The sequence below is a fragment of the Zophobas morio genome, unplaced genomic scaffold (genome assembly GCF_036711695.1).
Source record: "Zophobas morio isolate AGI-343-1 ecotype UQ-CSIRO unplaced genomic scaffold, CSIRO_AGI_Zmor_V1 ptg000024l, whole genome shotgun sequence".
NCBI classification, from domain to species: Eukaryota; Metazoa; Arthropoda; class Insecta; order Coleoptera; family Tenebrionidae; genus Zophobas; species Zophobas morio.
In genome coordinates, this window is record NW_026972129.1 from 7,872,519 (window position 1) to 7,890,267 (window position 17,749).

General features: G+C 29.7%; 1 protein-coding gene across 16 annotated transcripts in view; it reads left to right on the forward strand.

Annotated features, from left to right (window-relative positions):
- Camkii (Calcium/calmodulin-dependent protein kinase II) overlaps window positions 1-16,693 on the forward strand; it is a 103,102-nt gene extending 86,409 nt beyond the window's left edge. For 2 of the 16 annotated variants that reach the window (XM_064064058.1, XM_064064059.1), the window contains exons 11-18: window positions 8,815-8,871; window positions 10,645-10,773; window positions 11,037-11,123; window positions 11,850-11,912; window positions 12,265-12,340; window positions 12,396-12,490; window positions 13,758-13,872; window positions 13,932-16,693. In XM_064064058.1, coding sequence (XP_063920128.1) covers window positions 8,815-8,871; window positions 10,645-10,773; window positions 11,037-11,123; window positions 11,850-11,912; window positions 12,265-12,340; window positions 12,396-12,490; window positions 13,758-13,872; window positions 13,932-14,067 — 758 coding nt within the window. In that variant the 3' untranslated portion in view covers window positions 14,068-16,693. The remainder of the gene's footprint in view (window positions 1-8,814; window positions 8,872-10,644; window positions 10,774-11,036; window positions 11,124-11,849; window positions 11,913-12,264; window positions 12,341-12,395; window positions 12,491-13,757; window positions 13,873-13,931) is intronic. The other 14 variants (XM_064064065.1, XM_064064073.1, XM_064064067.1 and 11 more) reach the window with 10 other exon arrangements.
- Window positions 16,694-17,749: the final 1,056 nt, after the last annotated feature.

Genomic DNA, 17,749 nt, shown 5'->3' on the forward strand with positions numbered 1-17,749 from the left:
CAGTACCTAACATAAATATTATTACAATATAGTAATATAGCCAAAGTCAGATTAATTTATCTTTAAGTAATCTAACAATAGCGTACCACACTACCCAATTTACATTTAATTTCGTGCAGATCATTATCACGACAATAAATTAGATCAGCCCACTCCGATAATAGATTCAATTACAAACCTGTAATATACCAAATGCAACAGAACAGTAAAAGAGTTCTGTGGCCACAGAAGGTCACATTACTCGAAAAAGTTTGGAATCTCTAATTAACACAATTTCAATATTTTAAATTTATAATAGTCGTTAACGCATTCTTTTTTCAAAGAGATAATTTTGAAATTAAAAGTGTTTCAATATTTATTTGTTCTAAAGAGCCCCAGATGCGGTTCATGTGATTATCTAATTGCAATTTATTTTTATATCTCGTTTTGAATACAGAATATATGTGTAAATAATAAGCCATAAAGTATATTGCCTATTTAAAAGTCTAAACAAATGTTAGCATTTACATAGAATCTTCAACTAATAATATAAAATATCTTTTTAGTACTATAGTATTTTTTCACATATTAACAACAAATACACAACACGTCAAGCAAAACAAAAGTAAGATTTTATAAGCTAAAAAAAAATAAAAAAAATCGGTTAAGTATATTTTTCACTCTTTACAAAATATTTAGTTATTTTATTCATCTTGCGAATGAACTGAACCAACCTAAACAATCTAGTGTTTCATATACATAGGACTTTCAACTTTGTATTCCCTTCCTGGTTTCGCAAACTGTTTTACTTTAACCTATTACTTCCTAAGCGTAAATTATTGTAAGAAAATTAGTATCTTTATATTTTTCGATGTTTTACAGTTCGTAGAACACAAAAATATCAGTTTCCCCTTTCGAATTTGTAAAACAGAAACTAGTCAACTGCTTACGAAATTTTTGATATATTTTAAGACTCTCGTGTAAAATCGCAGAAAAAACTTAGTGACAACGTAGATTTGCTAATCGTGGGCAAAGCTTCAACATTTTCAGAAATTAAATGTAGACACAATATATAAATCTCCAGAAAATTTTGACGCAATTAACGGTTCTTTATCACAAAGTTGTGTTAATAAAACACTAATCAGAACCTATCTGTTACTTTCCACCAAAAATTTGATCATATCTGTTAATTTTGCTAAGTAAAACTCGCTTCAAATTTATATTGCTGTGTTTCTTTTTCCGTGGTTTCTTTCCTCTAGTCATAACTGATGATACATTTGTAATAATTTTCACTTCTAATGTTAAATTTTCATTTGGTAGATCAATGTTTTCTTCAAATTCTTCTCTGAGACACTGTACTTTACACTTAACACTTGTATAAAGGGTTAAATACTATACATTCTAAAAACTGCAACATAACAAGGATCCATATACCACTTCTTGAGATACTAGTTAAATTTTCTTACTCTTTATGCTTCCCGCATAAAACAAGCTAGTAAAATTACGTTAATGTATAATTTTGTGTGTCTTCTTCAGTAATACTGTTAAATGCTGAGTACTGTTAATTCCTAAGCATAATAACATGTGATGTTTCAGATTTTAGGACAATGTGTGCACACATATACAATGTTATAGTATCCCGGCGCATCCACCAATTTTTTTTTTATATATGAAAGTACTTTGCTGTTTAGATTAAGACACACAAAGCCAGATAGTTATATTAAATAAACTTTTCGAAAATTATAACAATGCAACTGTATATTTGAGCTTTTGATGTGCATATTTAAGATAATAAAACTTTTGGGTATATAAAGGTTCTTTGGTTCTTAAACTAACAGACCACTGAAACAAACCCTTCAAAAGTATGTGCATATAGGTGTTTCAGAATTTATTCAGGCTTACAAAAAGTCATAGTGAAAGTTGATAAAAACTCGTCTAATAACAAATTCGCCGAATTCACAAGATAATACTTTTTTAAATATTTTTTATTCGTGTAGTTTAATTCTTAATTTATTTTACATACAGTAACTGTAAATTATTTATTATATCACTTTTAATTAAACCCATATTACAATGGACAGAATATAATGTTATTAAATTAAATTTGATTTTGTTTATGTGCCAGCATCAGCTAATAATGTATAGCATAGTCTAAATCAAAAACTTACTTTTATGCATAGCTGGCACATTTTTTGCCCAGAACGTTACAGTAAATATGTATTTATATATGTATTTCTATATTCACGTTAATATGATATATTTTATTACTGACAGGAACTGACACCTAGGCCCGATTTCACCATATATCGTTAACTATATAATACCACCACAAATGTAACTGCTGAAACAATAAGTTTTTTTGTGGTAAAATTATCAAAATATTGGTGAAACCGAACTGTTTACCGAATTGAAATCTTTTTTACAAATCTTGGGTGTAGCTTCTGTGTAATTCTCAAACGTTTTGTAGTACCCACTTTCTTTACTCTTTGTACTAGAATTTCTCTTTTTATATCTTAGTTAGAAACTTTCTTGTGAATATGTGTATATTTTAATAAAAAGTTCATGTACTATTTAAGGGCAACGTAACACAAACATAACCCAAAACGATTGCATATTCCTTCTAGAAAATGCTAAAACGTTGAAATATGTTTATTGTCATAATTCACCTTAACGTTAAAAACACATAAGTAGTTTTTTTTTAAATATATTTTCTTAAAATTGATTACAACATCAAAGAATATTAGTAATAGTATCCCATAATATCAGAATTATAACTAGATCAAAAAATTCTTATAACGCTGTGAGCTATATTAAATATTAAAAATAAAAAAACATTCTTACCACATTCTGCAATTGATTCCTTTGCAAAAAAAAGTCGAAAGTTGCAGTAATGTTATTTTAAGTTTTATTCCTTCACGAATAATGAAAAAAATTCAAACTTAATGTAAAATCAAAAGATTGTTTGGTATGTTCTACCGATACTGTAATTGTCAAAACCATCATCTTTACAGTACATATTAATCGACTCACTTAACAAATGTGTCTAATGTTGGACTTGGCTACAAAAAAAATCAAATAACTAGTTCAGTGGTCATAATGATGTTAGATAATAGCTTTGGTGACAGTTAAAAAGTGCGTACTAGCTCCTAACAAGAGATTAAAAAGAATGAAGAAAAAATGCACAGTTTGATAGAATCGCATCAAATTTAATGAGCAATATGTAAAATATAGTACATTCTAATTAAATATTGGCAAAATAACAATAAATACGAAGGAGCGTTGCCAAAAAAAAAATTAAAATTGATAACTACCTCAACACAACTTAATTTCAATGTTAATTCCTTTAAAGTTTAAATATCTTTTTTAACTTACCATTTTTCAAGTCGTTGTTTATTAAATATATTTAATGAGAACGATTTGTTTTGCACATCGTTTGATTGCAAGGACTGAATTTTTATTTTTGCAATGTGATTCGACCCCGATACCCAATTCGATGTTATTGGGCATGTTTGTGACGAAATGCATGATGAGATATGTTTTATATGGTTTCACTGTCTTAGTTAATATACCATTTTTGACTGTTACAGTGTATGTAAAAATGGATGTGGATTTTGCAGGGTGGGGTGTCACAAAATCAGTTGAAAATGCGTTGTTTACTAATGGTTTTAAAAAATAGTGGATTTTAAACGCCCAAAGAATAATTTAAAGGGGGCATACTTGTTACGCGGGGAAACTGGTTTTTTATCGTATTAGTGAAAACATGTTACCTTAATAGATATTTATTTTATTAGGAGTTTAAGTGATACTTTATGTGACGGAGTATGGACGATTAAACGCCGAGCGATAGCGAGGCGAATTAAGTCCATACGAGTCACATAAAGTCACTTAAACTCCGAATGAAATACAATATTTTATTTTCAAACGATTAACCTTTTTTTGAAATGATTATTTCCTATCTTCTTGCTTCATTAAGGAATTGCCTTGATTTCACTTACCATGGTTACTATGGTTGACAACCACTATGATTTTCACATATTTATACTCCGGCGGAGTATAAGGGCCGGTTGCATAAACGCAAATCAAATTGAATCTCTGATTAACTCCATAGTAACGATTGTTATTATCATAGTTACAATTGTTCTTAATCAGAGATTAAATTTGATTTGCGTTTATGCAACCGGCCCTTAATGTTTTATTTATACGCCGGCGAAGTATAAGTAGTACTTATGCGCCGCTCAAACACGGTGTCATAGAAATGACACTTAAACCCCGGTAAGAACGTCATATAACGGACACTTATAGGAAGTTGTTACCGGAATTTAAGTTTCATTTGTAACTCAATGCAAGGCAAAATTTTAATAAAACGAAGAGACAGAGTAATCGTTTCAAATATTAAACGTTTGAAAATAAAATGTGGTATTTCGTTCGGAGTTTAAGTGACTTTATGTGACTCGTATGAATTTAATCGTCCATACTCCGATACATAAATTATCATTTAAACTTCTAATAAAATAAATGGGTATTTAATATGATTCGATATTTGATATATAGTTTCACTTTTCATTTCAAATACACATATTACTAAATGGGTGACACACATTTTACATAAAAAAATTAACGTGTGAAACAGTTAACAAGTGATTTATATTTTAAGATTAAGTTTAAGGCGGTGTAACGTTACATTATTCCATTGTAATGACATTTCTACTTTAATGTACAGTTGACGAGAACAAAAAAAAAACTTTGCGTTGACATGTTTTATAATATGCATAAATATACTATTGTCAGTGAAAATAAATTTCTGTGATATAACTTAAATAGCTTTATAACTAAGTGCTCATTCGCAATGGGCATAAAGCATAAGGATGTCCTAAGCATTATGCTCATTGTGACCGAATAGAAGCATAGAGCACTAAACATAAATTCTTATGCTCATTCACAATGGGCATAAAGCATAAGGATGTCATAAGCATTACTGCATAAGAATTTATGTTTAGCGCACTATGCTGCTATTCGTTCACAATGAGCATAATGCTTATTGTGAACATTCTTATGCTTTATGCCCATTGTGAATAAGCACTTATGTTCATTGTGAAGGAATACAACCATAGAGCACTAAACATAAATTCTTATGCATTAATGCTTATGACATCCTCATGATTTATGCCCATTGTAAATGAGCACCAATGTGCTTATCAAGTTCGTAAAACTTTTCGTAAAAGATGTCTTTGTTTTGTAATTTTAAAGCATTATACATAATTACTTTTATTAAGTGTATTTGAAGAAAACAGGATAGTTATTTATCCATGTGAAATGTTGACATCGTCAGCCAAATTTTTACCTAAAATTATTTGCAAAAGAGTCGACTTTTGAAGGATATTAATCTTAACAAAATAAAACGCTAACCATTTTTTAATTTTCTTTAATTTGGCTGTAGTACATAAGGTGAAACATTCGTATTACAAGTAATTGTATAATTACTTCAACTAATAATTAAATTAATTACTTCAAAACTGTATCAAATGAAAAATGAAACACAACAAAACCATCTGCTTAAGGTTATTACAAAATTCATTCAAATTCACACAATGTAAAGACGATTTTGGTTTTGTAAATCAGATAACCAGTTTTCTGATTTTTTTTTATATTTTATTTAGAAACTAGGAAGTAGTGAAAAAAACAGGAACGTTCTCATTATTTTTGGTGTACAAAAAATATGTCGCTTGAAGTAATAAAATTTATTGTGGTCTGTTTGAAGTGTTGAATACAATCCAAAGTGAGTTATTATTTAACAATGTTAATTTAATTGATATTTAAATGTAGCATTATTACTAAATATAACCTATTTTCTGGTATCTATAAAGGAGGAATAACCATACAATTAATACAAATTTTAAAAATACCTATATTGTAGCACAAAAACTCTACAAAAACGTCACTTTACGCCAATTAAATGGGTCACATGTATTCTTGGTAAAAAGATTACACGAGTAAAAACCACAATATTTCAATAAATTTAATAATCTGAAAATAATAATTAACTACATTGAACAAAGAGGTAGAATAGTTTTCTTAAATGATTTTTTCCGGTGGTGTTCATTTGTTTCTAAATTCTTTTGAGCCGTGAGACGGGGACCGTGGGGACCAGGAGAGCAACGTGACAAGATCTTGTGTATCAAAATGTCCTCCTCAAAATAAAAAATTGCCTATTTTTGGATTTTTCTCAAATTAGAAGAACAGATGAGTTATTTAGGTTGGCTCTTTTAATTGAAAAGCCCATTATATAATATACAGGTATCTCAGATGTAACTCCGCGTCCTTAACGATTAGAAATATTAAAAATCTGTACATACCAGTGTTTTTAACTTGAAGGGAAAGCGTGATTTAATACATTGCATGTACTTTTTTAACGAATTTTGATAGACTATTAAATTAAGATTACAACGACATAATTATCTAAATAGACAGATCCATCTAGTTGCTGTTTAACGTTAGAAATATTAGACCACAACAATTGTGTCTTTGCTACTTATGAAAAGTCATTAAATTTTTAATTCCGAAAAAATTATTGTAAAAATTGTATCGGCAATAGAGGCCCTACACAGTCCAGATTTAACATCTTTAGATTTCTTTTTATGGTGCTAAATAAACGATTGTAATAATACTTAAATGACTGTTTTTGAAACAGATCATGTATTATATCATTGTAAATCGTAATTTAATGATCTATCAAAATCCACTGAAACAAATAGGTATACGTTGCAATTTAATAAAATATAAGCTTGTGTAATGACGCCGATACCATATTTACATCAAATTTGCAATGTACTATACAAAGTTTTCCCCTTCAATCTAAAATCAATGGCTTTTACAGAATTTTAGTACTTACTTCTCAAGATAACGAATGTGCAACATAATTCGTGATCGTAGTTGGCTGAGTATGTCATACTTTTTAAACTTTTAGGGCCGGTTGCATAAACGCAAATCAAATTTAATCTCTGATTAACTCCATAGTAACGATTGTTATTATCATAGTTACCATTGTTCTTAATCAGAGATTAAATTTGATTTGCGTTTATGCAACCGGCCCTTAAACTATTTCTCTCTGGTTGTCAAAACTTTGATAACACAATGACTTTTTACACAATCGTATCGATTAAGTATGTTCCCAAAATTTTGTTTCCAGAAGTTTTTGCGATCACGATTTATGTTGTTCACCCGTTACAAGACCGTGGAGTTTTATCTGTGTATTTGACAGTTTTAAGAAGTTTATCAATTCAAATAGTATGATTACTGTTGTGTTCAGCATCATAATTTCTTAAATCTCTTACATTATGTCATTTGAACACCTTACATTATTTAGTACCTAGTTTTTTCATAAATCCTGTTATCTGTAAGAACAGAAATTAGAGGAACGGCGTATTTTGATAATAGCAAAATAGTACCACAAAGAGAATAATCATTAAAACAATTTGTATAATGGGTGTGTAGTGTAACATTATTGTGATACTTGTACACATATTTACCAGGTCAGTCCAGAAAAACTATTTCTCATAAAATCAGTCATCTTTAGTGAAACCAAATTAACTTATCATTAAAGTCACAGACAAAACTTAAGGACAAAAAACGTCAGTTGCGTAAAAATTTTCAGTGTTATTATAAACTGTACTAAGAGACTTAGCCACAATTCAATGTGGTAACAATTTCGGTTAGCACTAGTGTCATTCCATTTTGACACTTAAATGTAACACCTGAAACTTCAAAATTTTTATTAATTAAATATGGGATATTGTTGCGAATCTATTTTTTCGCTTTGTTTTCAACTGTAGTATTTTAATTATTTTGGAATCCGACAGGTAAAGTACAGAAACATTGATAACGTCACAATATGGCAACGGTTGCATATATGGATATATAAATGAAAAAAATCAGAGCAAAACAAGATTTATCAGTATCCAAGTACTTCAATGTGTTTTTTAAGCAGTATCTGGCTTATTATATATTTTTCTATTTAGTTTTTACTTCGAAACACGAAACGAAATTGAAGGAATAATAAAAAATAAAATATCTTCTTATTTACAGAACAAGAGCTGATTCGTAAATACATATAAATATGTATTATGTTTCAAGACACCTTAATAAAACTGGTGTGAATTTTTGTTAAAAATATAAATATTTTTCCAAAATTAAAATTGTTTGAGTTCCAGCAGTTGTTGTTACGTAGTCAAAGGATTAAAAGGATAAAGAAAAGAGGATAATAATGAATAATATAAATAATTCTGAGAAAAATTCCATCTATGTATGCACTAATTGGTTTCCTAGCACATACATTTCAAGTAATTCACAAATAGCTTATGAGCATGGATGATCACCAAAAAAATACTCAAAAGTAGATTAAGAATTAAAAACTTATTATGAATAAACAGCAGATATTTTGTACACTTGTTTAAATAATTTCAGAATAATTATTCAGGTTAAATCTGAGAAGTTGCATTGCAGTTGCAGCATAAAAATTGAATAGATGAAGATGAAATGAAAAAAGGGTAATACAATCATCTCATGATAAATCCTCTAGAAATATTATTTAACATTGTATTATATTTTATCAAAACTATGATTGTTCTTCAGTTTGACATGGATCGCTGAAATAATTATCAGGAACATTTTCTGAAGCATCTTAAAAACATTTTCATTAAATCTTCATCGCACAATATTTCATTTTATTTTTGTTATGGGCACATAAATAATTATATTTAGAACCTAAGTGTACCTACATAAATTAATGTAATTTAAGGGAATATTAGATAATCTGTTTATGTTCTGGGCTTCGCTCAGAGGATAAGAAGGGCGGAGTCGACCGCAGTTCTACCGTTATAGCCAAAGATCCGGAAGGTAATCTATTTAATAATATAATATTTAACGCTGCATCATTCGTAACAATTATTTATAATCTCCTTCTAGTGCATCACTAACTACTTACTAAAAACGATAGTTTCAAGGCTCCGATAAACTAATTTTTAATATGCTTTAATCTGTATTTTTAACAAATTATTTTCTTCAACAAGGCATGTGTTCCTATAATATTTCGTGACAATGACTTGATTAAACCTAATTAAATTAATATTAACAAAACTCACGCAAACTCGTGAATATCTACATCTCATTCATTTTGATAAGGTCACATTTCATTAATTCGTAGTGCCGTAGTTCATTTACTTCAACTTAGAGGATTATAATGAATTAGAATGGTACAAACTTTTACATGCATAATATTATATGTATTATATTGCTTCACACAAAATTTCAAAAACATTATGCATTAAGATTTAAAATTTTATACTCTGGCCTTATCAAAATATCTTGGATGACGATAAGAATATGTTAAAACGGCAGTTGAGCGTGTAATGCTTTTTAAAAAAGTCATATAAAAAATTCTAGAATAAAGACATTTCCATTTGATCGCCATTATTAACTACCCAAGGTTTGACATTAACTATTCATAAATTAAAAATAATTACAAATACGTATAACAACTTAAAAATTGTCAATAAAATGAAATAATTTTTGTTACGATATGATGCAGTATGCAATTAATGAGAATTTTTCATGTTAAATATAGTTTAACGATGTGGTTTATTACATGATAAATACTTTAGCTTATACTAATTGCTCGACTTTTACAAAACATTCTTTGGAGTTTTGCGGCACTATAATGATACTATTTTTTTTTTTCTATTATGTAATATGCACTAGCACCAATTCCGAATTGTTTGAATGCCTGTTACATGCTTGAAGTGTATTAAATATTTGTTTTCAAAAAAAAAACAACGCTAAGTAGATAGAAGTATGAACATACATAACATCAGCGAACGAGAATTCAGGAATTGTAACCTATACTTCCCAAAAGATGCACATGTCTGACGTAACAGTTAATCGCCGTTGCATGATTGTATTTTTAGAGGGTAGGATTCGTAGCAGATGTCTTTGGTGTAGTTTAATGAATGCATGTGTAGACACCGCTCGAGTTATTTTAAAAAGGACAAGTTATGTTTTAGTTTCTTAATTAAAATACGACCACCTATAAATAGTCTACTTAAACTTTATTTGTTTAAAATCAGCATCGATTCGACTCATCAGTTAAATTTGGCATAGTGACAACATCGAATCTCAACATCGGAAGTGTTGCCAACAGTTTGAATAGTGACGAGAATATTTTTATATCGTACGCCGGGCTTCTTTATTGTCGCGTCATATTTCCCGACAATAAATTTCGTCGAAAGCCGAAAATATTTATTTGGTGCCAAGTGGGACATTTATTTGGCAAAATTGGTTGTTTTGGTGATATTATGTCGGCCCTCGCGGCGGTTTTAGGGGCCACCAAACGGAGGGAGAGTATGTACACTTTCTCATCTGCATTTTCTTTTACTATTCTGCCGTAGTTTTTCCACGAATGCATTAATATCTTCCAAATTAAACCGCCATCTCGCGACTTAACATTCTATTAAAACCGAAAGGTTAAACGAGAATTAACATAGTATATTCTCTATTGGTTAAATTAATGAAAATGATGTATCTACTCTTTCTATAAGTGTGTAATTGCGATATATTAAATAAAAATGTAAATTTTTTATGCTTTCAACTTTATTTAACTCTAAAACCTATTAGGCTCTGGAACTCCTCCGCAATCGCCAAGAATAGCACCTTCTTCGAGTTCGCCTTCTAGTTCTGTCGCTGCTGCAAATCCACGACCCAATACTCTTAATTTAGGCCAAGCTTTATTGCAAGGGGTACAAGGTTAGGGTACTGTGTGCTTTCGCGTGTCAATAATACGTACTACCATGTTTTATGCTCTTGATAACTCCGACTAACGCTAATTACATATACCTCGCTGATAAAATTTGTTCTTTATAATACTCGAAACAAGAAGATAACAAATTGCTCATTAAATTTGCAATTTTTTTGTATTTATTCAAAACAAGATCTCTCAAATTAAAAAAAGTTCCATTGAAGTCTGCATTTTGTGTTAATGCTTGCATGCATGTTTCTGCACACTTTAGATTTGGATGCTGTACACGACAGTATTGACACTGAACAGTGGGTAGAAACAACTGTACAGTACGACAGATGTCTAACAGCGGAATCAGGTTTGTATTTTTATTATTTTTATGTTTTATATTAATCTAATCCGCTTTTAAAGCTATTTGCTCAGTTTTGTGATGGTGACGGTGAAAATCTAAACCATTCTTCAATAAGAACTTTAGTCTTAAGACGAATCATGAAACTTTTCATGTTCTAACATCTAGTTCACTTGTAATCGTTATTTCTTTAGTAACACCATTTTTTCATCATTTATTTAATCGCATGCATAATCATTTTTGATTAGAAGATTCGATTTTGGCATACCAGCGACTTGAATCCTGTGAGGTTGATCTAGACGGTAAGCCACAAAATAATACAACACAGTAGAGTTTTTGATGGCAGCATTTTGAATTTTAAAGTAGGTAGATTTTTGTTGTGCAGTTGTTGTAAATACAGCGATATCAAAGAATTTAAAATAAAGTTTGTAAGGAAATAAAACGCACATACCTACTGTCTATTAATCTAACGTGATAGCCCAGCAATTAGTACAAGAAGGTAAACTTATATTTCGTAGGCACTAATTTTATGATAACTCTTATACCCACAGTTTAATCTTCTTAACTTTCTTAAAAGCTTTTGCTGCTAAAACCAACTGAAAATGTAAATGTTGACAGGTTAAACTACAAGCAAGTTTTTTGAGTTACGATTAAAAATATGATAATCTGTCTCATTTAATTTTCGTGCATGCAAGCTGCAAAAGCAGTACTAACAGTGCTTATTTGCGATTGTAGAAATACGGATTGTGTGCCCCGAAAAGCCGTATTCTCAACTATCCACAAATTCACAAGGTTCAGGTATGCTTTTTCACAATTATTCTATTACTAACTACCGCTATCTATACTAACCTCATTTTACTTTCCCTGTCAGTTGTATGTGACGCAGACCTTAAGTTCTTGTCGAAAATTTTTCATGGTGGTTTCAGAAAACCAAGGAATTTTCGACGGCAAAGGTTGCATTGATTGGCCTCTATTTTCGAATAATATCTCACTTTTAAAGCTGTGCATGTCTTAAAATTACTGTAAACTATACTTTCCACGTATAAACCAGTGGTACTTGGTGCTCCTTGTAGTTCGTCTTCTAGTTTGATGGTCACTGGTGTCTCATGATGTCTCAGTTCAGCTTTTAAACTTACATTTACTTTCGCAGCTCGAAGACAAGAAATCATCAAAATGACTGAACAGCTGATAGAGGCAATTAATACGGGAGATTTCGAGGCATACACGTAAGTCGAAATCCTTTTGAGGATCTGCGACAATTAGGTTTTTTTTTCCTTACAGAAAGATATGCGATCCCCACTTGACAGCTTTTGAACCAGAAGCTATGGGCAACTTGGTTGAAGGAATGGATTTCCACAAATTCTATTTCGATAATGGTTAGTAAAATTTAAGATTCGAATTTCTTGCCAATTACTGGATTAAGTTTATACAGATGGGAAATGTTTATAATTTGCACTTTATAGTGACACAACACATGTGTTACATAGTTTAATTTTGTAAATCCTGTTACAAAAATAGTAACAGCTTAAAAAATATGTCACAACTGAGTGGGTGGTCGTTATCTATTTAACAATTTCAGGTTTTCGATCTTATTGTGTTATTAAAATACTGTATATTTAGGGGAGGAAAACATCAAGGTAATAATTAATTATACATCGTATCGATTATGCCTGGTCAAGAAACTGGACAATCCGACTAAATTACATTTAACAAAACGGTTTAATATATAATTCAACATACGAATACGAAATTGTCTAGAAAAAGCTATTGACTATGAAAAGGGTGTAATTTTCATATATTAGACAAATTTGGAATGTCCTTTATTGCTTGCTTATAAACTTGTAACAATAGTTAAAATAATGTACATAAAATGACCCTGCAGAATAACTAATGGAGGCAACACTGAACCGACCTAAATCAGTTGACAATTTATTTTAGCAACATGCATAATTTTGATAGTATTTCATAGCTCTAATGCTAATTAGAGATTACCTTATGAACGAAATAAATCTTCTACATTTACCACTGAATTTATTAATTAGCTGTATTGATTGAATTTCCATGAAATTTTTTTGGAATCCTTATAAATATTGTGTTCTTTATAAAAAAAATGCCTATTTTTAGATGAAAAACAACTATTCAAACCGCCTTGGCATAGTTACAATTGCTTCCATGTTTATAGAAAAGAATTAATTGGATCAAACATGTTGTCATGCAACCCCGCCTAAATTTCATGTCGTGGTGGTTATAATTCTTATACAAAAAATACCAACATGACTGAAATAAAGTAATAAAATAATATTAAAATTTTATTTCTAAACTTATAAATATTGTATTGAATTTCTATAACAATAATAATTAGTTTAGCATCACTAAAGACTTAAATTAGCTCAAAAAAAAATTATTACTAGTGATAAATACCTTAGTCTATGTAAGAAATTTTGCACTGAGAATGGTTTAGTGTTCTGTGATGGCGCAATAAAAAAATACTGACATATTTTCTATACACACACCTATCTGTATATAAATTGCTTCATTAAAAATCGCACTATTGCTAATACAGTGTAGCATATATCGGTAAATGATTTAGCTACATGTTGTCGAAATATACATCGTATTTTATTTCGTCATGTCGAATGTTAGTTCTAGGTAAGAACTGCAAAGCAGTGAATACGACCATTTTAAATCCCCATGTACACTTACTGGGAGAAGATGCGGCATGTATCGCCTACGTGCGACTAACGCAGTATATGGACAAGTAAGGAATAGATTAGTAATAAAACGCTCAAATAATGAAAATAATATGTTCATATGCAGACATGGTCAAGCGCACACTCATCAATCTGAAGAAAGTCGAGTGTGGCATAAAAGGGACAACAAATGGCAAAATGTTCATTTTCACCGCAGTGGTGGTACAGGGGGTGCTGCTTTCGGCTTCAGTTCGCATAAATAGAACAGTACTCCATAATTTTCATCGAGCATTCATAATATATAAACTATGTTTACTGTGAATTCTATTTGTGGTGATGTGTGATTCTGATATTTTTGAATTTTATATTGATTCTTATTGTTTTACATTAGATAGAATAGTTTTCTCTATCACAATTATATATATATTATATGTTACCAACCTATTATTCCATATAATGTCCACACTAGAAGACCTCGTGTGCAATGTAAGATGTTGTTGTCACTTATTGTTTACAAGAATTTTGTGCAATTTATGGTAATCGTACACAGAAGTTGTCCTTAATACGATGTTTTCATCCGAGTGCAATAGATGTTAGAGGTTAATTAATATAAGTCACAATCGTGTGTAGTGAGTTACATTGTATGGAATAAATTATAGATTGCCTTCTATGATATATTTCTTAGGCTTGCCATTTGAAAGGTTGGTATAAGAAATAGCAACCATAAAAAGAAAGCGGCAGCTTTTGCAGCACACCAAACCTAATATAATTGATAAGATGTAAGAAGTAAATACTTAGCCAAACGATTATAGTGAAACTAAAAGTATTTATTGGGATTTTAATTTATTTATTTACACCACAATCAGAACTTAAAAATGAATAATATTTTAGACTAGGAAATTGTATGGTGCGAAGATTATTTTATATTTGTAAATTATTGCTTTGTTTCCTCAATTATTAAAAGAGTCTTGACTTATACTACTGCCTTATAATTACATTAAGGTTTAAGTAGGGGTACAGTACTTATTTACATACGGTTATTAGCGCACTGCTGCATGGCATTTTTTATAGTATTATTCAAATATTGAAGTTATTACCTACTCTTATAGAGTATTGAACGACACTTCCTTAATTGAATATTGCTTACTATAATTTCTGTCATTTCTCTTAGAAAAAGAAAAATCATTTTTATACATAGGATAAACGTAATAGTTTACAAACATTTAATGATAGAGGTCGCACGTTGCTTTATGAAATAACATTTTTACAAAAGTTTAATTTTTGATGGAGAAAATTTCCCTTTTACACTTATCGCATGTTGATGTGTACAAATAAACTTTCGATCCTAACAATTGTGCATTGTGCAAAGTTACCATTTCACGCGAGATTATTTAGAATCAACATGTTACTTGGAAAAGGGGAGATTTGTACATAAAAAATGTAAACGTTTTTGGAAATTTAATATTTACATTTGACTGTTTATGATAAAGTACTATTGACATGTTTTTAGCTCTCTTAATATAAATATATTTAAGAATAATATGTAATCACTATATCTAATTTCCACATTTTCGGTCATTTCGTCTATCTATCGATATTTTTTCCCGAATAGTTTTAAAAAACGAAAATTAAAGATAACCATTACAAAGATCGGCAGTTGGTGCGCTCAAAAATATCGTATTATCAAAACTGCGTTCACTAATTTATTCATCGATTTGAAACGAATAAGTGTAAAAGTAAAAAATTCGCGTAAAAATATCGATAATCCGCTTTTTAATGTATTTGCTGAGACTTATCGAATTTAAAAGAATTATCCACTACATGTTCTAGAATAGTTCTTCTTTTTAGTGAATTTGTAGTTAAATTGTAATAAAGTGGTTACATTAAAAATAAGTCATTCTATGAATTGACTTTACATTTTCAAATACATAATTTAGGCCTAAAATTTTTTTTTGTTGAATTTTATGGACCATCTTAGTATTATTTTTAACTACAAAATCATACTAAAATGTTTCATCACCAAAAATCACGTCGAAACAGTCTGTTATTATCATAACATAACGCTACACACATCCTTAAAATAATTAATTTATGTGTTAACATTTCAGTTTTCCTAGATAACTTTCTTTGCCATTACAGATATAGTTATTTCAGAAAAAAATTCATGAGATTTTTATACTGTTCCTATTTTTAACACATCTTGTGATTTTTTGCAATATTTTCGTGTAATGCTGTTAGAAGATTTAAGTAAGTGTAATTAAATTGTTTCCTTAAGTTGTATAATATACACTGTGGAACAACACATTATTTACCCTAACAAAGTTGAACCTGTTTTAAATAATATCGATGTTTTAGGCTAGTTATCATTGAAATATCAAAATAAAAGTTGTTATGGGTAAACAAAGTGAAAATTCCATCATAATACAACTTGTGAATGTACAATTCTTTGCAAAACAGAAATATTTTAATGTTTTTGTGCAATATAGTTATAAATAGTGTTTAATGTTGTTTTTAAGATGTAAGTTACATATTTGCTCATATACTTAATTTTTATTAAATACTTGTGTTGTACAATATTTATAAATAGCAGATTTTAAACGAGTTTAGATTAATTTCGTGGCACTTTTAATATCATATGTGTACAAGATAAACCACGATTCATTAGTGCGGGTGCCATACTTATTTCTTGTTCTTATTTTTTTTTGTAAGTTTCCTCTTTTATTACAATCAGTGAACAGACATGTTAAATTTTTAAAATTGTATATAAAGATTATCATTAAAACTTTGCTTATATCATATTTAACATGTACCTACATGATGTATGTTTTCCCTTTACAATCAAGTGTTTGAGTAAAGCCACTTTTATGGAAAATTAAACCGAAAAAAGTACATTATGTGTTATTTATCTTTACGCCAGACCCTCATCTAAAGTTTTAGTTATGTTTATTTATATCATTTTCTATGCAAACTATGTATCTTATTTAATTTTGTTAAAAAACAACATCTCAAGAATTTAAACAATAGTTATTTGCCTTCTGAAGCGCAATAAAAATACAAGTACCTATTTATATGTTCAGACCAAATGTTTCCACAGTAACTATCGTTAAGCAGTTATTCACTTCTTGGTTAAACTTAAATTAAATTTCCGTTAATATTCTTTGTAACTGCGTCACATATTTTAATTCCGTAGCTATATAAAAAAAAAACTTCAGTTCGTGTATGTTTAGACAAAATCACATATCTCCATGAGTATCTTTTTAAGTGCACCATATGGGGGATATACCGAGCGAGCAACAAAAAAATACGATCAGAGACAACCATGGATTTTTGGAAGTTTGTCTATGATCGTTACATTTTCAATTCAAACTTTTAAATTGACGGTAATCTTCAGACTGTTTTTAATAGTTCTTCTTATTTTTTTCTTTGAATACACGAATGGTTGGTATTATTAAGTAGGTAAGTATATGGAAGTGAAGAAAAATGTTCCTTAAGTGGGACTCAACTCCACGTCCTTTCGCTTGTCGGGCGGAAATTTTACCATTTAAGTTATCGCGGAGTAATTAGTTATAACTTATACTAGTCTACAACCAAAAGTCATCAAGAAAAAGAATAAGTGGACTGTACTAAATTCGACATGGACAAAATTTTAAAATCCCTAAAAACTTCAAATTTGATCGTGAAATATGATCGTCAGCAAAATGTTGTAAAAGCGCCCTTACACTAAAATGTAAATTGTTATTAAATCGCACCAGAGGCAAATGCCTATTGTGCTCGCCGGTAGGACAACAAAGTAGCAACTAGAATTTGCTGCCGATCCTATTAAGGGTGGTTAACATTTGAAATTACGTCGAATAAGTAGCTGCCTAATCTGTGTTTTAAGGTAAGTAGTCGCGGTTTTTGAATTAACGTTATTGTTCCAAACGGGAAATACTCTTATTTGTTAGA